The 20424-nt window shown below is 35.4% G+C and overlaps 1 protein-coding gene across 5 annotated transcripts in view; it reads right to left on the reverse strand.

Moving 5' to 3' along the window:
• The window catches only part of LOC110452380 (CUGBP Elav-like family member 4), a 105902-nt gene that overhangs the window by 22045 nt on the left and 63433 nt on the right, over window positions 1-20424 (reverse strand). For 3 of the 5 annotated variants that reach the window (XM_021500857.1, XM_021500860.1, XM_021500861.1), the window contains 2 exons: window positions 845-973; window positions 116-210 (listed from right to left, as the gene is read on the reverse strand). In XM_021500857.1, coding sequence (XP_021356532.1) covers window positions 116-210; window positions 845-973 — 224 coding nt within the window. Of the gene's footprint in view, window positions 1-115; window positions 211-844; window positions 974-13018; window positions 13049-20424 lie in introns of all 5 variants that reach the window. The other 2 variants (XM_021500858.1, XM_021500859.1) reach the window with 2 other exon arrangements.

The raw sequence follows: 20424 nt of genomic DNA on the forward strand, positions 1-20424 counted from the left end.
TGACAGATCGAGAAGCAATATCGACAATGTGGTATATTTTCAGAATCATATGGTTGTTCCCTACGGTGACAGATTTCACGATATTGTAAGAGAATATAAGTTTGGTGATATTTACGGTTATGGTACTCACAGGCATCGTCTGGCTCCCGTGAAGGGCATTGATTGCTGATTGGGCCTCAGCATGGGAAGTATATTTCACAAACGCACAGCCTGATGAGAAATAAGAAACGATATGGTGAGTAAATGTTCTCGCAAATATTAGCACGCAATACAATGCCCAATATACCAATTTGAAATAATCGTATCCTACAAGCACACGAGTTTTATAGAGGAATTGACCGTTGGCCAGTACTTATTTGACCAATATGTATATATTATAGATATTTAGAAAATGCATGGAATTGAGAACCGTTGCCAACGCGAAAATGTTCACACGCAAATATTTCCAAATTACAGTTATAATAGATATGTTAACTAGTACTCCATGACCAGTTGAGGCCTCGATTATACTACTCTAACAGGAAAGAGAATAGTGTGCTTCCACCGGGGATCGAACCGTCGATCTCCAGGTACAATTAAAAACTGCAACACTACTCCGCCATTTTTAAATGTGTTCGACCTCGAACACCACAACCCAGGTTCTAACAGGGATGGCCACGGACACCATTTATAACCGAAAAAGGAATAGTGTGGTTCCAGCGGGGATCGAACTCACGATCTCCAGGTTCCTAATCGGACGCTCTACCACTGATCTAAAGAAAAATTCCCTCCAGCTCGAAGCGCGAAGGCGACCGAAATCCTATGTACAATTAAAATCTGCCACACTACTACTGAAGGGGCATACCTTTACTGTTTCCGTTCTGGTCCCGGAGGATGGTACACTCTTCAATTGAGCCAAAGGGCTGGAAAAGTTGTCGCACTTCGTCCTCAGACTGCTGTTTATTCAACATACCAACGAACAATTTTCTGTCTTCTGAAATATATGAATAGAAAACAAAAAAAAATGAGTTTGTTGGCATATACAGACATCGTGATGATATTACTGTCACATAATTATTTGATAATTCTAAGATGCTGTGAAATCGCTAAGTTTAGCGGAATCAAATTTTAGCGTATTATTGAATTTTAGCATATTATTGAATTTAAGCGTTATTATTGAAATTCTAAAAGTTAGCGCATTGAATAATTGGCATACTCAGAAAATTTGCAATAGCAAAAAAATAAACAGAAACTGCGATTATTGTAAATAGTCATTTTCAATATCTAATGCTCTAAAATTGCTAAAAAAAATAATAGTACCGCTAAACTATGACCATTTGCAGAATCAATAAATGGTTATATTTAGCAGGAACCGCATATTGTTGTTTTTGATTTGACTATCATAAAACTGTTATGTTAGACGTCATGCATCATTAGTGACCAGAGCTGGCAGATGGATCTTGTCTGGTCAATATGTTAGTTGTTTATTTGAAATGTTAAGTAGACTCTACCATGCATTGATCTGGGTGAGTCCATTGTGGTCCACAGTGGTGGAAGGACTAAAAGGTTTTACTGCTGTGCAATAATATATATTGCTTGCAAACTTTACTAAATCTTTTACTGAGTATAGATAAAGCCCATGCAAAATTTTGGAATGATCATATAGGCCGAATTTTGGCAATTAACAGGAGTTACTTATTAGTTTATAAGTTGATACAATATATATCCCAATAAATAGTATTGACAGCGGCGCTAACAAATTTCACAATGCACTGCCACGGTTATGTATCAATTTTACTACTTATAGTGATAGTTTCTTAACATGTTAAATCTGTTAGAAACATGATAAATATTATTAATGCTTTGCTTGGATTGTCTAAAGAATCCAGCCACATTCTTTTTCAACAAAAAGTGGCTAGATTGTTAGACAGTCGGATCACTGAGATTTTCTTTAATCAAAAAGGAAATAATTATGTCCCCTTAAACTGACTATGTATTGGAAGAACAGGACAAACGAAGGCAAATTGTAATATGTCTGTTACGTGCTGTGACTAGTACCACTGTCAGAAACATGTAGGCGTGTTATTTGGTTAACAAAGCTTTGTTAACAGTTTACACAATTTAAACAAATGACATATGTTCTTTTTTTCATAACATATCAAAAAGCATAAGTTGTTATAGAAACACGGTTGCCCTAAATAGAAACACTGGCTAAATATGGAACAGATTGTGATGTCACAAGTAACATGTGGTTCAGATGATGTATATTAAAATAGAATTTCAGTGCTGAAATAAATTCCGTATTTTTATGTTTTTATTACTGACTGGAATATTGATGTATGATGTACATAATGTAACAATGTATTCTTATAGTGTCTCATAAGCCGAGCTCGCCTTGGCATTCCATTTTGACGTACTCTACCTTTTTAAATGTCATTATCTAAACAGTGATATATTATTATGTAAACGATGCGTGACACTGAAATAAATAATTGATTGATTGATTGATTGACTGACTTCTCTATGAAAACAAAACCATTATATATTTTAATTGAACATAAACATAACGATCGGAACGGGTCGACGTGAAGAATTACAGGCGAAAATACATAGCCTCATCTTCACAATTTAGCGATATAACTACATGCCTTAGGTTTCATGGAATAAGTCAATAGCCACTACCAACAACAGTCTCTGATGTGATTCCACAGATCTCATTTCACTCTAGCCTCGGATGTCAGTAGATTTAATTTGAAGAAATGCCACTCCATTACAAGCATATGCGTGTATCTACACGTGGAATTAATCCCATGAAATAAAAAAAAAAAAGTTGGATCGAGTTTTATCGATCCTGAACGAAACTGGATGGTTGCAAATTGCCATATGTATCAAACAGAAATAGATTGGCTTTGGGATTAAAATGTCACAATATCCCTGTCGTGAAATAGACATGTTTATCAATGCTAGTCATGTGATGTCGAGTGTGATTTCCAGGGTAGGTATCTCATCACAATAATCATCCACATATATTAAACAACTGTGATATCCAAATATCACGACCACTTCTATTTTGCGAAGGGCTACAAAGGAAAATATTAAACTACGGCGAAAAAAAATCCCAAGTATGATATGATACAGCAATATTTGTAGAATCTAAAATATGTATCAGCGTATTTCTAAAAGAAAATAGATGAATCATGACAAACAGAAGTTGTAGTATTCACAGATGGATGAATATCACTATCATATTATTGCATGGAACAAAACAACTAGATGCGTACTAAAATACAAGGAGGAAGTACAGTTGAATTGAGACAAACAATTTGCTTTGTAAGCAAGGATCAGCGGATCAATGTGTATGAATAGTTTGCCTATTGGAATTAATCATATGTCATTGAACGTTTAGATCATCTTGCGGACAAATAATTGACTGCTCATATAAAACAAAATGTCAGAACCTAAATTAGTCATGAAGGTCACGTCCCTACACAATTGTTTGTTGGAAACCAGAACCCGCATGGACGCGTGTGCAAACCATATGTATCAACAAAACTGATGGTTCAATTAAAGAGCAGGATAAATGGCAACCGACAAACTTATAAATGATATTGAACGAGCGAGGCAACACAATATACATGCATGTGTTTCCTGTCTCCGACTGTCTCCAATTGTTTGCCCTAACCTGTAACTAACTTGTTTTGGGCCAAATTTCAATTAGCACCGTGAGAGTACTTCATTTATGTTCCGTTTCATTTATGTAAATAAGAAAAGTATGTTTCTACAAACTCATTTTTTACTGACAATGTCTTACATCCATAGTTAAAACTTGATAAAATATGTTCATCCCGGACAAAGGAAACTAATGAATAAATGTGCAAAAATAAAAATAAAAATAAAACATCTTGCCATTTGTATGAAGAAAAACTGACTCTGAATATATGAATTAAATCAATAAATTGATATTGTTAAAGTATGCAAATATTACTTAGTGTTACTAATAAACAGTTGATAAAACAAGCCTGTGTGATTTAAAAACAATATTGAATTGGCTCTGAATAAACGAATGAGTAAGAACATGGACTTCAGATAATTGAAATGACCTTCGGAAAATTGAAATGACCTTCGGAAAATCGAAACTAAGCCATCAAGTAATTTATAAAAAGAACAATAAAACAATTTCCCCGGGCTGGGCGAAACAACTTCATCAATAAACAAAACAAAAACGAAAACGTTGACTGAACATGTCATTTAACTAATGGTATACGATGATATCACCGGGTAGTAGAAAATCGGTAGACATATCAATATAATGATTACTGCATGAATAGATATGGCGTGTCTCTTTGTTCCGTCTTCGTCACCTACACAAATCAGGTATTGACAATCTAGCCTATACATTAAGTAAACACGGTGAGACAACAATAGAACGGTATCGAACAATGAGCATGCGATGACAGTATGACCACCATAAAAGATAACGGATATTTTAACCATATTCTTGATACATTGTAGAGTTCGTTGTTGATTGTGACAGCGGACCGTTTCACAAGAACGGAACGAGTAGAAAATGAATGTAAAATTAAAAAATTAACGTCTGGTTTTTTTTTGTTTTTTTTGTTTGTTTTTTTTTAAACATTTTCTTATATCCATTAAGTACTGTCAACGACGAAGTAATGAAGAAGAAGTGAGATGTTAAATAGTAGAATCCATAATTCGTGGAATAAGCGTGCAACTAAACCAGTGTATTTCCATAAAGCAGACTCGTCGCGTGGTCAAGAAAGTGTCATTTTGTTTCATGAATATGCTTACAAAACCATGTATGCACGTGCTTAGAGAATATAAAAAGCTAAAATCTCTATTACTTTTTCTCGGGGGCGAATTAATGAATGCAAATGCATCTTAATAAACGATTTTTATACACAATGCAAGTTGTCAGTTCACAAGTTTATCTTACAAAAATCACCCCCGTCTGGATGGCATGGAAAACACCCAGAGATAAAGTGAATTTCCAATAGACAATACAAGAACGGGAGAGGAGAAATCTGATAATGATATGGCGGTGGGCTTAATGATGAGTCACGTATCTGGGACACAGAAAGAGAGAGAGGGAGTCGGTGGTAGCTTTCTACTGGAATTCTCTCTACAATTTTATGAACCAATTAGGCGACAGAATCCCTTGAGGCGGAAAGAGCGAATGGAAGGCAAATGAATGAACTGAAATATCCGGCCAGGGCATAGCATTCCCCAGAGATCCCTTCTAACATGTGCCATGAATGTTTTGTCGTCGCAGAGTATCGACCATTATGCCTCCTGTGGAAAATCTAAATCATTACTGGCGAGGCCACCACTGTGAGAATTTATGTCAAATCTGATCCTGGTGTGATTCGCATTACTACTAGCCGTGTTTTCCCCGTCCATTGATGAAAAATATATTGAACGTTTATTTTTGTGTGTTATTATTTTATATTAAATGTACAGTAAAGATGCGTCAACGTACAGAATCAAATCAGAACGTGAAAAATTGACAGTAAAACTAATAGTCAAGAACTACAACTAAGGAAACACCCAAACATATGACAATATGGACACATCAAGCAACACAAATATCACAAAATGCATGACGAAAACTTTCAGAAATAGATCATGTATCACTAAAACAAATTTCCTCAAAAAGGCTGCAAAAATATTTCCACTCATATCCCCACGATGAAACCCAAAACAAAAAGCTTTAACATCCGAATCGTTCCTTACATATGAATAATGGATTATAAGCAGCCTGTTAATAATATCAGGGGGTCTCTTTTGTCACGCCTGTAGTACATGGCATCAACGTATGTCATTTTCCGTACTGCTGTGTAGTGTCTTTTATGAAATATTTATCACTCTGTCACAGTGTTATTAGCACCCCACGTGGACGTACTGGGAACAATAATGTGCATACTGCGGCACGGCATCCTGATAAAGCATATGTCTTAACCGAATCACCGGTACGTCAAACTTACTGTCAACGTTCGTCTGTTAGCGGAGTCCTATTTTCACTAGTTGGTTAAAATATATGGGTTATAGGTTGTGATATTTAGACTTTAAGTAGTTTATAGCAAGCAGAAATATAGTGGTTTTGTTTTTAGCAGTTACTATAATTTAACGCTTTCTCGAGACTACCTGAAAGGCATTACAATATGCAAACCGCAAGCAGATAATTACAGCTAAAATATAGTTACCACTAATAATTGTAAGTTTACAGTAAGTACTACGGCTTTTCAATTTTCCAGAAAAAAACCAACGCTCATATGAAATTACCGCTCATTTACCTTTACCACTAAGTTAAGAAACATTGACAGTACGTACAAATACTACGGATGACAAATATGCAGAAATACAACGACATTGATAAACGTCGTTGGTACAATAATCCGTGTTCTCCGTCGATATTTGCATTGTGATTTTGAAATGATCATGACAATAGTAAGGTAAAAAGAGACATTATTGTGTTGATTATCTTGTGATTAAAACAACGCAAACAAACAAGCAGGCGTACTTCTGAAACATAGACCTATATATGATATTACTATGTCAAAGCTTAAAAATCGATAATGTATTAACCGGAACTTAAGATACATAAAGACAGAAAAAGTAGACATCTTGAACCTTAACAAGACATATGAAACCAAGTGGTTCAAAATAAAAGCCGGATATTTGCTGTTAAAACTCATTTTTTCCTAATGTGTTACATATCATTTCCTCTTATGTTATCTGTATACGCTGGGCCTTTTTTCAGACAACAGTAGCTTTATTTTCAATCAACAACTTATGGTTCCGGTTCAGAAACACATAGATAGTCACGACAGAGAAGTCACCAAAATAGGTTGTCTCGTCAATTTTTGTCACTTCATGCTCTGTCACCTTCTGGTATCTATAACACTTCACGTATCCTGTCATCCCTTTCAACAGAGTACCGATAAGTATCACAGCCTTGTCAATTCAAAATATCTTGCAATCGAGCATAAAATTTCGAATTTTTCCCCAAGTACATCATTTTTATTTTGACGACAAATACATTACGATATTGTCGTTTGAAATGTTCAGTATGATCATCGGTACGATTGCGAATCAAAACCATTGACGTGTATGTTTTATGCGTTGTTGTCATGGGAACGCAGCACTGTAATATCAGGTCGTATATCAAATTCACGTGATGCAACTTGACATGTTGACGCAGGAGTGACATCGATTTGAATCAGCTACTGTCATTATCAAAATTGGAATAGTAAAAATATGCTCTTATGATTGATAAACAACATACATTGCGCATCAATTTTTGAAAAGCCCGTATCCCCTGTGCCATCAGTTACCAGTTTATGGGAAAAACTTGTACAATGTGTTAATGTATTTGTCATTCTTGAATATAAAATTGTTCTGTTCGTGTAATGAAACTGTAATTAAGAAAAAGACTACAGGGTGCTAGGTCAGATACATTGAAAAATTAAAAAATCAATTTTATACATTTGTGCATTTCTTTTTAAAAACCGAATGTTTAATTCAGGTATCTGTGGTCTTGATTTAATATAGTTACCCCAGATTGTATGCACAAACACTTGAAATTGTCACATCAAATATATTAGAAAGTGTATAAAAAGGATATTTTATCTGAAAGTAACACTACAGTTTAGTATGTTTACACTACAGTACTCTGGTACACCCATAATGGTAAAATACTTTAAAAAACAATAAAAAGAAACTTACAATATATCATGAAGCTCAATGCCTCAGTATTACCCAGATAACCTATTATTGATGAGCGTTGTTCCATCATACCACAACATGCGTTCTGTGTCGGCTGCCTAGGCGTAAATAATTCACGACTTTCTAGACCGTAATAATATTATATTGTTCGCACCGCCAAGCTATATCCAGCTACAATAAGGCAATAAGCATGAATAAAGGACTACACCTGTAGCTACAGATTAATTGATAAAAGGCACGATAGTTGGGGATCTACTAGTACACCTGGGTATATGAAATATATTCCCTTGTATACGTTGGTATCTGAGATATATTCCCTTGTATACGTGGGTATCCCTTGTATACGTTAGTATCTGAGATATAATCCCTTGTATACGTTAGTATCTGAGATATATTCCCTTGTATACGTGGGTATCTGAAATATAATCCCTTGTATACGTGGGTATCTGAAATATATTCCCTTGTATACGTTAGTATCTGAGATATAATCCCTTGTATACGTGGGTATCTGAAATATAATCCCTTGTATACGTTAGTATCTGAGATATAATCCCTTGTATACGTGGGTATCTGAAATATATTCCCTTGTATACGTGGGTATCTGAACTATATTCCCTTGTATACGTGGGTATCTGAGATATATTCCCATGTATACGTGGGTATCTGAATTATATTCCCTTCTATACGTGGGTATCTGAAATATATTCCCTTGTATACGTGGGTATCTGAGATATATTCCCTTGTATACGTGGGTATCTGAATTATATTCCCTTGTATACGTGGGTATCTGAAATATATTCCCTTGTATACGTGGGTATCCCTTGTATACGTGGGTATCTGAAATACATTCCCTTGTATATGTGGGTATCTGAAATATATTCCCTTGTATACGTTAGTATCTGAGATATAATCCCTTGTATACGTTGGTATCTGAGATATAATCCCTTGTATACGTTAGTATCTGAGATATAATCCCTTGTATACGTTGGTATCTGAGATATAATCCCTTGTATACGTTAGTATCTGAGATATAATCCCTTGTATACGTTGGTATCTGAGATATAATCCCTTGTATACGTTAGTATCTGAGATATAATCCCTTGTATACGTTGGTATCTGAGATATAATCCCTTGTATACGTTAGTATCTGAGATATAATCCCTTGTATACGTTGGTATCTGAGATATAATCCCTTGTATACGTTAGTATCTGAGATATAATCCCTTGTATACGTTGGTATCTGAGATATAATCCCTTGTATACGTTGGTATCTGAGATATATTCCCTTGTATACGTGGGTATCCCTGGTATACGCGGGTATCTGAAATATGACTACCTTCCTGTCTACTTGCGCGTTGTGGTTCATTAATATATATTTCAGTTATTTGTTTTCATAAAAGACCTCAATTTTACAGAACTTTCCAGAAATGAATTGAAGAATAGCTGGCAGTTAATGTATACATTAACATATTTGTGTAGTGATTACTGTTTTAATGATGTTCGCTTGCATTAAATATTTCACACATATTTCCTGGACATTTGTATTAAACGATACGGCATCATTTCTTTGAAAATCAACCAAGTTTAACACTAAACAGTATTCCAGTATACTAGGTAACAAGGAAATAATTTTAAGGGAGGTTTCGCTTCCTAAATGTAACAGTTAACTCATTCACCTCTGGATTTCATAATGAACTATTCCAACCATTAAATTGGAAGAGTTCAAATGTGTATTCAAGGGTGAATGAGTTAATGTTCACTGAATTGGAGCCACTCAAGGGACAATTTACCATGGGAAAGTTAGTGAGGGATCATGAGACCAGTCTTCGAGGTTTCTAAAATACTTTATGGAATGTTCCAACTGGGAAATAAGGGGGATACGTGGCTGTCGCTAAACAACAGTTTACAGGCTTCGAAGATTTTCGAGTCCAGAATGCCCCTCTAGATCTGGGTTTATCTAAAATAGTGTCGTGTGTAGTAGCAAATTGATTACAGTAGGGAGAGAAAAAAACTTGTAAAAAATGCAATTTCAGTTAGAAAATGTAACGGCAAAATTATATGAAAATAGGTCACCTTCCCACCTACACAGTCTGTAAAACCGCGAAACTCCCTAAGGGCTGACCCTGTCCCTAGACGGTGTGAGTGCGGCTTTAAATATTTAAAACACACCAGCTGGGAGCCTGTGTATACATGGACACGGTTCACTGAGTTCGCGCCTAAACAAAGACCTGAAACTCCTTTGTGCTTGGGCTAAAATTTCGGGGCAGATGTTCCCCTTCTATAGAACCTCGTATCAAAAGTTAGACCATATGTATACTGTTGTGTTGTCCTGATCTAAAAGTTTAATTTTTCCAAAAAAATATTTAGGATGTCACATATGGCCTACATGTGTTGCACTGGAACAGTTTGTCTATGCAGTTTTGATAATGTCTCCGAAAGCATGTTTCATATAGTCGAAAGCATGTTTCATATAATGATTTGATATTTCAGTATATCAGACAATGAAAATACCACAAAGCACTGTGTATATAGAAAAATCTGTTTCATATCTAAAATAACCAGATTGCATTTATGTTGATAATAATCATTTTATTGGCCGATAATTTGCATAGTTTTGACATTAAAGGTGTAACGGCTGTCCATTTGCATACACAACTGATGTCGACAACTGTTAAAACTATAACTGTATACCACTCCATACTTTCCAAACACATACGTTATAGAACAAATATAAATTATTACAGGAAATATTAACTGATGTCGACAACTGTTTAAACTTTAACTGTATACCACTCCACATTTTTCAAAAACATACGTTATAGAACAAATAGAAATTATTACAGGAAATATTAACTGATGTCGACAACTGTTTAAACTATAACTGTATACCACTACAAACTTTTCAAAAACATACGTTATAGAACAAATAGAAATTATTACAGGAAATAACTATAACTGTATAGAAAAACAAATATAACTTTTTACAAAAACTGGAAAATGCTACATATTGAGTTCATAGTATGTGAAAATGGTCTTATATTAACACCATGGAAAGTAGCTTAAACCCTTACAAAATAGATATTATGTTCAAAGTGTGTTGCTATAGAGGATGAAGCGAAATCTCCTCAAATTTATGAGAAATGAACACCTAGATATAAATAACTACAATGCTCGAAAATAAATCTTAAACATTTTGTATCAGATGATATGCAACTGATTTCCGGATTGTGCCTGATTATCAACGAGTGCAAAGAAGTAGGCCAATGGGCTTCATCTGTTCACGTGGGGGTATGGTTTTAAATCCCAACAGTATTTTCTTTGTAAGATACGCGTAATCCCATTTTCGTTCAAGTCAGTATATACTGTGAAATCACTCATTTTCGTGAGATTTGTTTTAATTTCGTTGATTTTGTGGATAAGTTTGAGTGGGTACTCGTAATCCACGAAATGTGGACCCACGAAAATATCTGATTTCACAGAACCTAATGCAAGTAGTAAACTGAATAAAATGTATGTATGTATGAGGATGCACAGAGGTTGTTCATCAAATGACAAATCGCCACTGTAACTTTGCACCCCTTTTAAGAGAATATATTGACAAGAAATTTGTGTAATTATGCAAAATAGAAATGAAAACAAACAAAAAATGATTAATAAATAACAGTTGAAATGAACGTGTTTTACTATTGTTAGATGCAATTGTTAGTATAAATAATAGCGAGGTACAGGCAGTTAGTTACATTCCTTCTTCTTCTTACAATAATCTGCATACCGCCTCTGGTGTATTGTACCAGATGGACAACTTTGGAGTGCTCAATCCCCATTTACACCAAATGTTTGGGATATTGAGGCATTGATTGTTCCACTGGCATTTGCGAAAACAAGGTATGTCTCGTAAAAAGTATCAATTTATCATGAGTAATCATCATGAAATATCTGTGTCATTTCGGTCGGATTGCAAAACCTACCTGTGAACCTAGGTTATGTTATATTAAGAACAATAAAAAACAGATGGATATTTTAAATACTTATCCATTACATTGTCGGCCTTTCGGAGCATTAGGTTATATTATTTACTAAACTACAATCTCATTATAACAACATGTGAGTGTATTAGTATGCATAAATATGGAAGATAAAAGTGTGTTCATCATTCGTGTTGACACAAAGCAATGTATGTGGCAAGTAAGTATATCCTTGTTGTAATTTCACTTCCAAAAGTTAGTATATATAAGTATTGTTATCTTTTCAATTGATATACTGTATACATGGCACTTTTGCGGGGTAATAATTTTCGTGGTTTTCTAGGCATAAAGAAGCATTTTATCAAATACAACAGCAGTTGCTTTAGACTAGGAAAACGATATATACTTCCTAGCAATCTCAAAAATGTATATTTTTCGATTCGTGATATTTTTTTCTACAGAACCGCACAGAAATCGCACCGCCAAATCAAAGTTGTATACAGTATCAACGTTAATGTAAGAATGTTAGTATATGTTCATAAATATTAGTACACTATAAAACATGTAATATAATACGACCAATACTAGTGTTAATAGTGTGAGTTCTGCCTGCCCATTTCCCTGTGTTAACGAGGTATAGAACATATGCATCTCAAAACGCCAAATTACAGATCCTACACCACATAAAAAAAACTCTCACCATATTGTTTTTTACAGATAATGAAGATAACAAAATTGAAAGAAACTATAACGGTTACACATAAGATTGGAATATGATGGATTCATAAGCAACTCGTATAGGTTTTAAACCAGTGAAATTCGTCTACTTGCCAAATAATCACATTGTTAAGAAATCACTCGACCATGAATTATTTTTGAAGTTATAAAACAAAGGTGAGTTACAACTTAAACATGGCGTTTGAATTAAAATGATTGAATTGTTGAAAATCAAGTTCAGATGTACTGTAAATTAAGACAATCAAGCGGTCAATCGCTTAAAAATAACGTTACTTTCGATGATTCGGCTTAAAATGAAATTGAGCGATTTTTTTGGTTATTTTTTTCCTGACGGAAGTACAAATGTTATAACAACGAATCACGGAGTATGAAACTTTCAACTAATCGTTATATCCGAAGTATCACCTCTCAGAAAAGCAGTTTGGAATACTTTAAGTAATCTGTTGAATTCTCAAAATCAGAAATCGCAAAAACGAAGTTCTAGGGTGTAGAGTTAAAATGTGGCGCAGAAAAAACAACATGACATGGTGAAGGCTATATTATGTAGACTATTCTAGTAAAAAAACAGACACATGGATAGTGTTCATACGTACGAGATGGTGCCAACTTCATTTTCATATGTTCTGTAAAATCAAATTTGTAATTTTAGTGATCAGATCTATATCTGAGACTCAGTTTCAGATTTTTGACTCTGAGATTATGTCCCTTGACAGCATTCTTCTGTAATGAAAGCAAGTTTGTAAATTAAATGGCACTTTAAAAGAAAACCAGGGGAGGTAACTGGCAAATAGTGACACAAAATAGCTACGTACTGTGTTATGTATGTCACAGACTGTGTTGTAACTATTGGGTCCCGTATGATGATAAAATAACATGTTAAAAAATGTTGAAAAATAGTGTGATATCTTCTTTTTGTTATATTTCTGTCATATTACAAACTTAATCGTACACAAAAACAGGTCTGCGGGGATTAGCGTGTAGTTTTATCAACTCTTCATGAAACCCAATTTACAAATCAACAAGCACACAATATCCCATTTGTCTAACCTAAACGAAGTGCGCAAGACCGGGAACTCACTGGCATCAAGCCGAGCGTTAACCGGTATGCATCTGGCGCTGACAACTTGTCCGCCATTAGGCCAAGTCAGTGAGTCTATACAATTCAATTGCCCGCCTCGTGTATGGTTGCTATGCTGTCCAGTAAGAGTGTTTTCAGGACAACGGTTTAATATTTTGTCCTTTTTTTCGAGACCGTGTCTGAAAATGACAAGTGCCGCTGTGGCCACGTGCATTATGTTTGACAAGTGTCGTTTGCAGCTACACACACACGCAGGCTGATAAATGACATTCCGCGATACAATTCCACCAATGTAATCGATCGATACAATAAGGCAATGGACTATACTTGGTACACGCATTTTAGCAGAAATTGTCGCCAATTTATTTCTAGATGTTTAACAAGTCGAATGTGACACAACAGAAGGCGAATAACAAGCGTATGTCGTTTTGTTTATGATTCGAACCAAGTTATGAAGAATCACGAAACAGTTCACAAACCAATAATATATTAGATCCATAAGACTCTCTCGATAAAGATCGTATTTTAGGAATGAACATGTACACTTAAAAAGACAAATTAAGATAAAAATTATGAAGACACATTTTATACCATAAACCAAACAAAATGTTTCTTCAACACCAAATAGTACCATGAACACATGTGTACATCCAAATGTTTTTTTATCCAGACCTCCAAAATATGCAATGAACACAACTTTATACAGTCGAACCTCGTTATCTCGAACTCGCATAACTCGAAGACCCATAAAATATACTATGGACACTTACCATAGACCTACCATTGCATTCATGACTTCATTTTAAAAACCTCTGATGTCATAATCAATATTTCATCCATGACTATAAATTAATAAAATTATGAATGATTCTTATTTCACAAACCACAATATATACCATCTACGACACCGATGTATTGATCAAGTATCTGATAACAAAGTAACAATTAACACATTCACCTTCGGATTTTCATAATGAACTATTCCAATTTTTGAATTGGAAGAGTTCAAATGTGTCTTCGGGGTTGAACGAGTTAAGCTGTACTGATTTCAAGGAACAGCATATATTTGGTGCAGGGTTATAATCATATGTAAAAAAAACCAAAGAATTTTACAAAGTTAAAGTAAAACTATATGCTTGCTTCAGGAACAATGCTTCTTTGGTACACATTTGTTTTGCCTCCTGCATTAGCACGAAAGAGGTGTCAGACTCGGTCGCTGCATGAATCAGCCCTAGTTAACTACTAAAGGCAGTATTTACGTCGAGTTAGGGACGTGTGAAAATGGATGTAGATTTGAAATAGGATACTTCGGGCGTGATCCTCAGTCCTCACGTCTATGAAAGCGATCTAAAGAAATTCCAACTTCTGAAATGAAACTGGTAGCCCTCACTATTTAATTTAGACTGTCTTGCCGTAAACGATGGACAAGCTTAGTGAACGGCCAACGTAGTCTTCACAGAAACGTGTTTACCAAAGTGAAATGCAAAAGTGTCGATAATTGAGCATTATATATATGTAATTTATATTTGACCATCCATCCCCCTGTTGAAGGTTGTATTTTTTCTACGTTAGTTGTTCTATTATTCTGAACTGAAAGTTTTGTTGTCTTTCTATTTAAATTCAATTACAAGGGATAACAAAACGATCATTCAGGTAGGTAGAAAGGACGGGCTAGTGTGACAGTAGTGTTGGGGTGTAAGGGTAACGGTATCTTCAAAAAACTTATGCGCTTTTTATGCATACACCACCTTGCGGATGTATGCATAGTGCACACAAGGATTTTGTTTATACCGTATAACCCCCAAAAATAATTGTTTTCCCCGACACAATTTCTCAAAACACCAAACAAGCAAACAAACTATACAGACAAAATTTAACAGCATATACCGGACTTCACCGCTTGCCCCGTCTTTGCACCTACTCATAGACACGAACCCCCTCCACTATCCTCCCCCTCCCGGCGTATCTAACAAGTGATAAGACCCCGCTGGGACAGACCTGCCTCTGTATGATATAAATCACTTGGTATTCAAGTAAGACGGTGTTGTTCAGCGTCGCGGGGACGTAATCTGTTGCGATAGCCACCGTGTATTATGGCTGGCTAATTCTACTCCGGATTTTGTGGCTACTTGTAATGTTTACAAAGCGACAATACCGGGGATTTAATCACGCCAGCTTCATAGATTACGTGTTCGAGAGTCTGTTCTTTTATTGTGAACATTGTTTTTGGAGATATTACGGTAACGCCGAGGAAAAGTACAGTATCTTTAAAAGAGTGTTAGTTTCGTATTTATCATAGGATGTTCAGACTAATTGATATGATGATATCATCGTGTTTTATATCACAGATACATGACAATGGCGGGAAAAAAAACATATAAATATCAGATTTATCTTAATATTTATTTCATCAAACATATCAGCCTAAATTTTTATCGTAGCCTGTATCTTATAACCTAGCAGCTGCCTTTTTGTAAATTGTTTCACACTAACGTATATCTTTTCTCTTTAGCTTTTCATCTCCGTGAATATTTCAGCTTAACGAGCCAAAAAAAAATCAGTTACATTATAATAATTATTAAAACCGAAAGCTAAACATGTTTGTTCCAAGAATTAAATATGACCACAATGAAATCATATGCATAAATACATCGATATTTTTCACACAGTTTTCAAAATATTTTATTTTAAAAACTTTGCTTAACGAATAAATAGGCCCATTAATCTTCCATAAAGCTAGATCCTGGACGATTTATGTAGAACACCCTGTACTGACGAGTGGAATCGATTATGAAACAATAATACATTATCGATTTCAGTAATCGATTCCACTCAGGCAATGTACATAAATCACTTAAATTGATCGATGTTAATTACTCTGATGATTCCAGCAGCTTCCATGAACTTAAAACCATCAATACATCTGACGCGGTTCTTTCGATCCATGTTGGATGTTTAACAAGGCCGTATCCAGTTGATTTTGTTTGATGTTTAGCAGGGATTGAGTGTCATTGTGTCATTGTCTGATCTGAATACCCAGGCGGTTAATGGTTTACTCGTGTCGGGGCCTGGTGCGACGTTTCACACGCGATATGAACATTAAAAATAAAACCTTCATGATATCCTAGACTAGACTGAATATGGCTACCTGTCCTGAAGTTTTTATGAAGAATTAACTTACCGCATTTTTACTACTAGCTTATCTCCACCTAGTTTGAGAATATCTAGAATCAGACCTCGAAGTGAACAAAATAATAAGATTTTTTTTTTACTAAATTATTCAATATTCTCGAGACGAGGGGCCAGTCTTCCTACATACGTTATAAGTATTTACGAAATCCATGACCTCTAAAAGAACCCGGATGTCAGTGATGTTTTCTAAACTGAAAACGTCATCAGAAAAAGGCACGCGTCACCAAACTGGAAACAATGCAATGTTCCAAGATGAAAATATCAGATAGAACAACGCTGCTGTACAGCGTCAAGAAACAGCGCAGCAAATAACAAACATACACGAAGGGGATGTCTTAGTTCTCTCAGCAGTTAGGAAATAACATATATGAAAGTGTCGAGCAAATGTGACTTTGAAGCTTAACGCCACTACATCGGGTAAGAAAAGCACTGGCGGTTTTGGATTATAACAAATCCCCAATAAACATGAATCAGATTGGCGCTTACCCTAAAACTATATGTATCCTCTGTGTGAACGAGATTTCCACGCTTATAGTCGTATTATCGACCATAAGCAAACCATTGTCCATGCAACACCACCGAGCGAGCCGGGTCAAGCTCTCTCAATTATTGGCAAAACTCAATCAGAAAGCATCGATCATCATTCTGTCAAGTACAACAACTATATCCCGGTCGATAGTCATTATACCGAAAACCCACGTGATCGAAAATCCATATCAGACTCAAATCAAACAGACACTGCCGTAAATGAATGTATTCGACGTCTCAACAGCTGAATGCAAAAGCATTAACACAATCATACAGCATTTTAGATCATGTAAGTTGCATCGCCAATACGTCCTAACTATATGCCGCGCTGTGCGTGTGATAATGACGTATTTGTTATGCTATTTGCTACTGAATGTATTTCAAAATATTTATCCTCTCACAGAAAATCAAATGTACGTGATTTTCAATTAAGATTCGACGTAAATAAAAAAAAAACGTATGTGCTAGATAACCACCACAAATACGGTCAGTTTGAAGAAAAACATGAACCTGACGATGTTCAATTTTCGTAATTGATAAATTAATCAGTTTCGTAATTGATAAATAAGTCATTTCTCTTTTATTGTGTGAAAATGGTGGCACGTGTTTCCTTGGAACAGAAAGTTACTGTTCAATATTCTTACTTAAGGCGTAATGATATTTGCTTTGACGCGCTTCCCGTTTCCACTGTGAATTTTATGCGATTCGCTTTTGATGTATTAAGTTACTTGTACTTTTCCTTCAAAATGTCTTAATATTTGTAATTGTTCGTGTTTACAAAGAAGAGTGGTGTTTAAGAATGATTGTATTTGAATACGCTGTCAAATTTAGAATTTAAGTTTTATAATTACAACGTAAAGTTGAATAATTCCGTGTTATATTATTGCCAACCTGACAAAGAAGTCTAAATGCTGGTGCAGTAAATATTTGCTTTGTTAGGCTTTCTATATCAACAAACTACATTTTCAAACGGTGTCCTTTAATTTATATTTCGAGAGAGAATTTCACCCCAAACGAATGATATCGGCAAATATGGTTACCCCAAGTTACACCGGTGACTTGTGTGATTTGCAAGTGTAAATCAAGTTTAAAGTTCACCAGAACGTTTTACACGTGTGTGGTATTGCGTCACAACACCATGTTACGTAGCCCTTCATCTCCAAGTTAAGCACGAGCGCACGAGAGGGAACCAATTTACGACTCAGTGTTGGGAATGTAAGTAAGCCTACCCTCCTCCCCGTCGTAAGTAGGTTTCTGTAACCACGATAGCACATTCACATTACCGATGCTATCTCTTAAAATAGGCCGGTTGAGTGAAACAAATTTAAACGGGCCGAACTTGAAAGAAAAATCAATTAAATTAGATTGTTCGCTGTCAGGAAAAAACAGAATTTTCAATTTGAACTCTTTCATTTTTTTGAAAGATGGCTTGGAAGTGAGCTCTTCCTTAAAGGAGATAAAGTTGTTGTGTCTCGAGACCGGAATGTTCTGCACCGGCTACGGACACATGGGAGGTGCTATTAGACGCCCAGTAGGGAGCAGAGAAAGTGATGGCGGGGGGATCGGCCGAACGACTAATCCTTCTTTGCGTCAAAGTGCCAGATGCCTCGTATGTGGTACTGCACGTGAAAGGGAAAACAATATATGACCGAAAGAGCTAAGGTCACGAGGTCACAAGGTCATGGGGTCACTTGCATATATAGAAATTGACATACATACGTGACAGGAAAGATTTTGTACGCATTTATAACGTTACCACAGGTCGTGGAAAGTGTATAGTTTAATTTTACGACATTTCTTGCGCATTTATAATGGCATGGTAATGTCATGAAAATATTCACTTAAACAAACAAAAAACATGTGCTCATCAAGATTATATGCAGGATGCGGTCCCGTTTACCTTGGTCCTAATCACTTCCTTTAAGTTCGTAGAATCTATGCTGTTTTAGATGAAAATATAGTAATTCATTTCCTCTTCCGAAAGATTTTCTTAAACATTCGTGCACAAAAGTAAAACAATATCTACTGTATTTACATGAATGCAATATAATTGTAGAGATGCGTTTTATTTCAATAATGTTGCACATTTAATGACGTTTGAGTTCTCTTGAAATTTCATTCATTCGGTCATGGGCTATTTCTAAACCGTGTCGATATACTTAAAACTTACTGCAAAGTCGTCTTTGATACAGTTGTTAATGCAAGATAAACATACTACCAGTTAGAAACGAATCCGGATGCATGGTTTCCGACTAAAATCAATCAGTTCAATAAGAAATTATTACAAGCGCCAAATAGAATATGATTGCTTTTTTTTTAAACAAACCGGCATAACACGTCTCTAATTATATGTTTAGAATCTATTTATAGTGTTTTTCATAACTTATGTTAAGCGATAATTTATTCAACTAAGTCCGATAATACGTGAACGTCCTATCGTCCAACGGATTAATATAACTTGAAAATCTGATTTCCGGACTAGTTCGCTTTGTACATTGTTTCTGTATTTGTACAAAGGAAGAGAATTTATACTAAACGCCATTCTATAAACAAAGGTTTCTGCGAGTGTATGTTGATAGAATATATGCTGGAGCTGAAAGTCTTTTAAAGCACGTGTTTAACAGGAAGCACGTGGTTTGCGTTAAGAGGCGGAAGTTTATTTTTTATGTAAACAAACATCTGTCTGTACGTAAAAGCAATTACTGCGATCCTGGGAAGGCAGGCATTCTCGCTATCTGTATGGTAGGATAATTCTGTTGTCATGGTAATAGAGTGAAATTAGATTTTCTAGCAGTACCGATTGCACTGCACGTGCAGTTAAATCAAGTTACAGGGAATGTATGTGCATAAATGTTACGAAACTAAAACTAAATGTCTAAACTAAACAATGAGTTAATCGATCGAGTGCGCGAGAGTGGAAGCGCGTGCCGAAACACCGGATATGTCACATGTGTAATGTAAATACGCTCTATGAGAAAACGACATCAGTCCATTTAAAATTATCAATACAATCTACAAAACAAAACACAAAAAACGCTTCCTCTTTCAGTCGATATGAGATTCTTTTTTTAACTCAATTACAAACATATTACGACTTGTTATGTTATTGGTCACTTAAAGTCACGTGACATCAATATCTCCTCAACTTGCACTCGAAATGACACGATTCAATTTCCGAAGAAATGTATGTTAAATATAGGT

This window comes from Mizuhopecten yessoensis, unplaced genomic scaffold (assembly GCF_002113885.1).
Source record: "Mizuhopecten yessoensis strain PY_sf001 unplaced genomic scaffold, ASM211388v2 scaffold6647, whole genome shotgun sequence".
Lineage (NCBI taxonomy): Eukaryota > Metazoa > Mollusca > Bivalvia > Pectinida > Pectinidae > Mizuhopecten > Mizuhopecten yessoensis.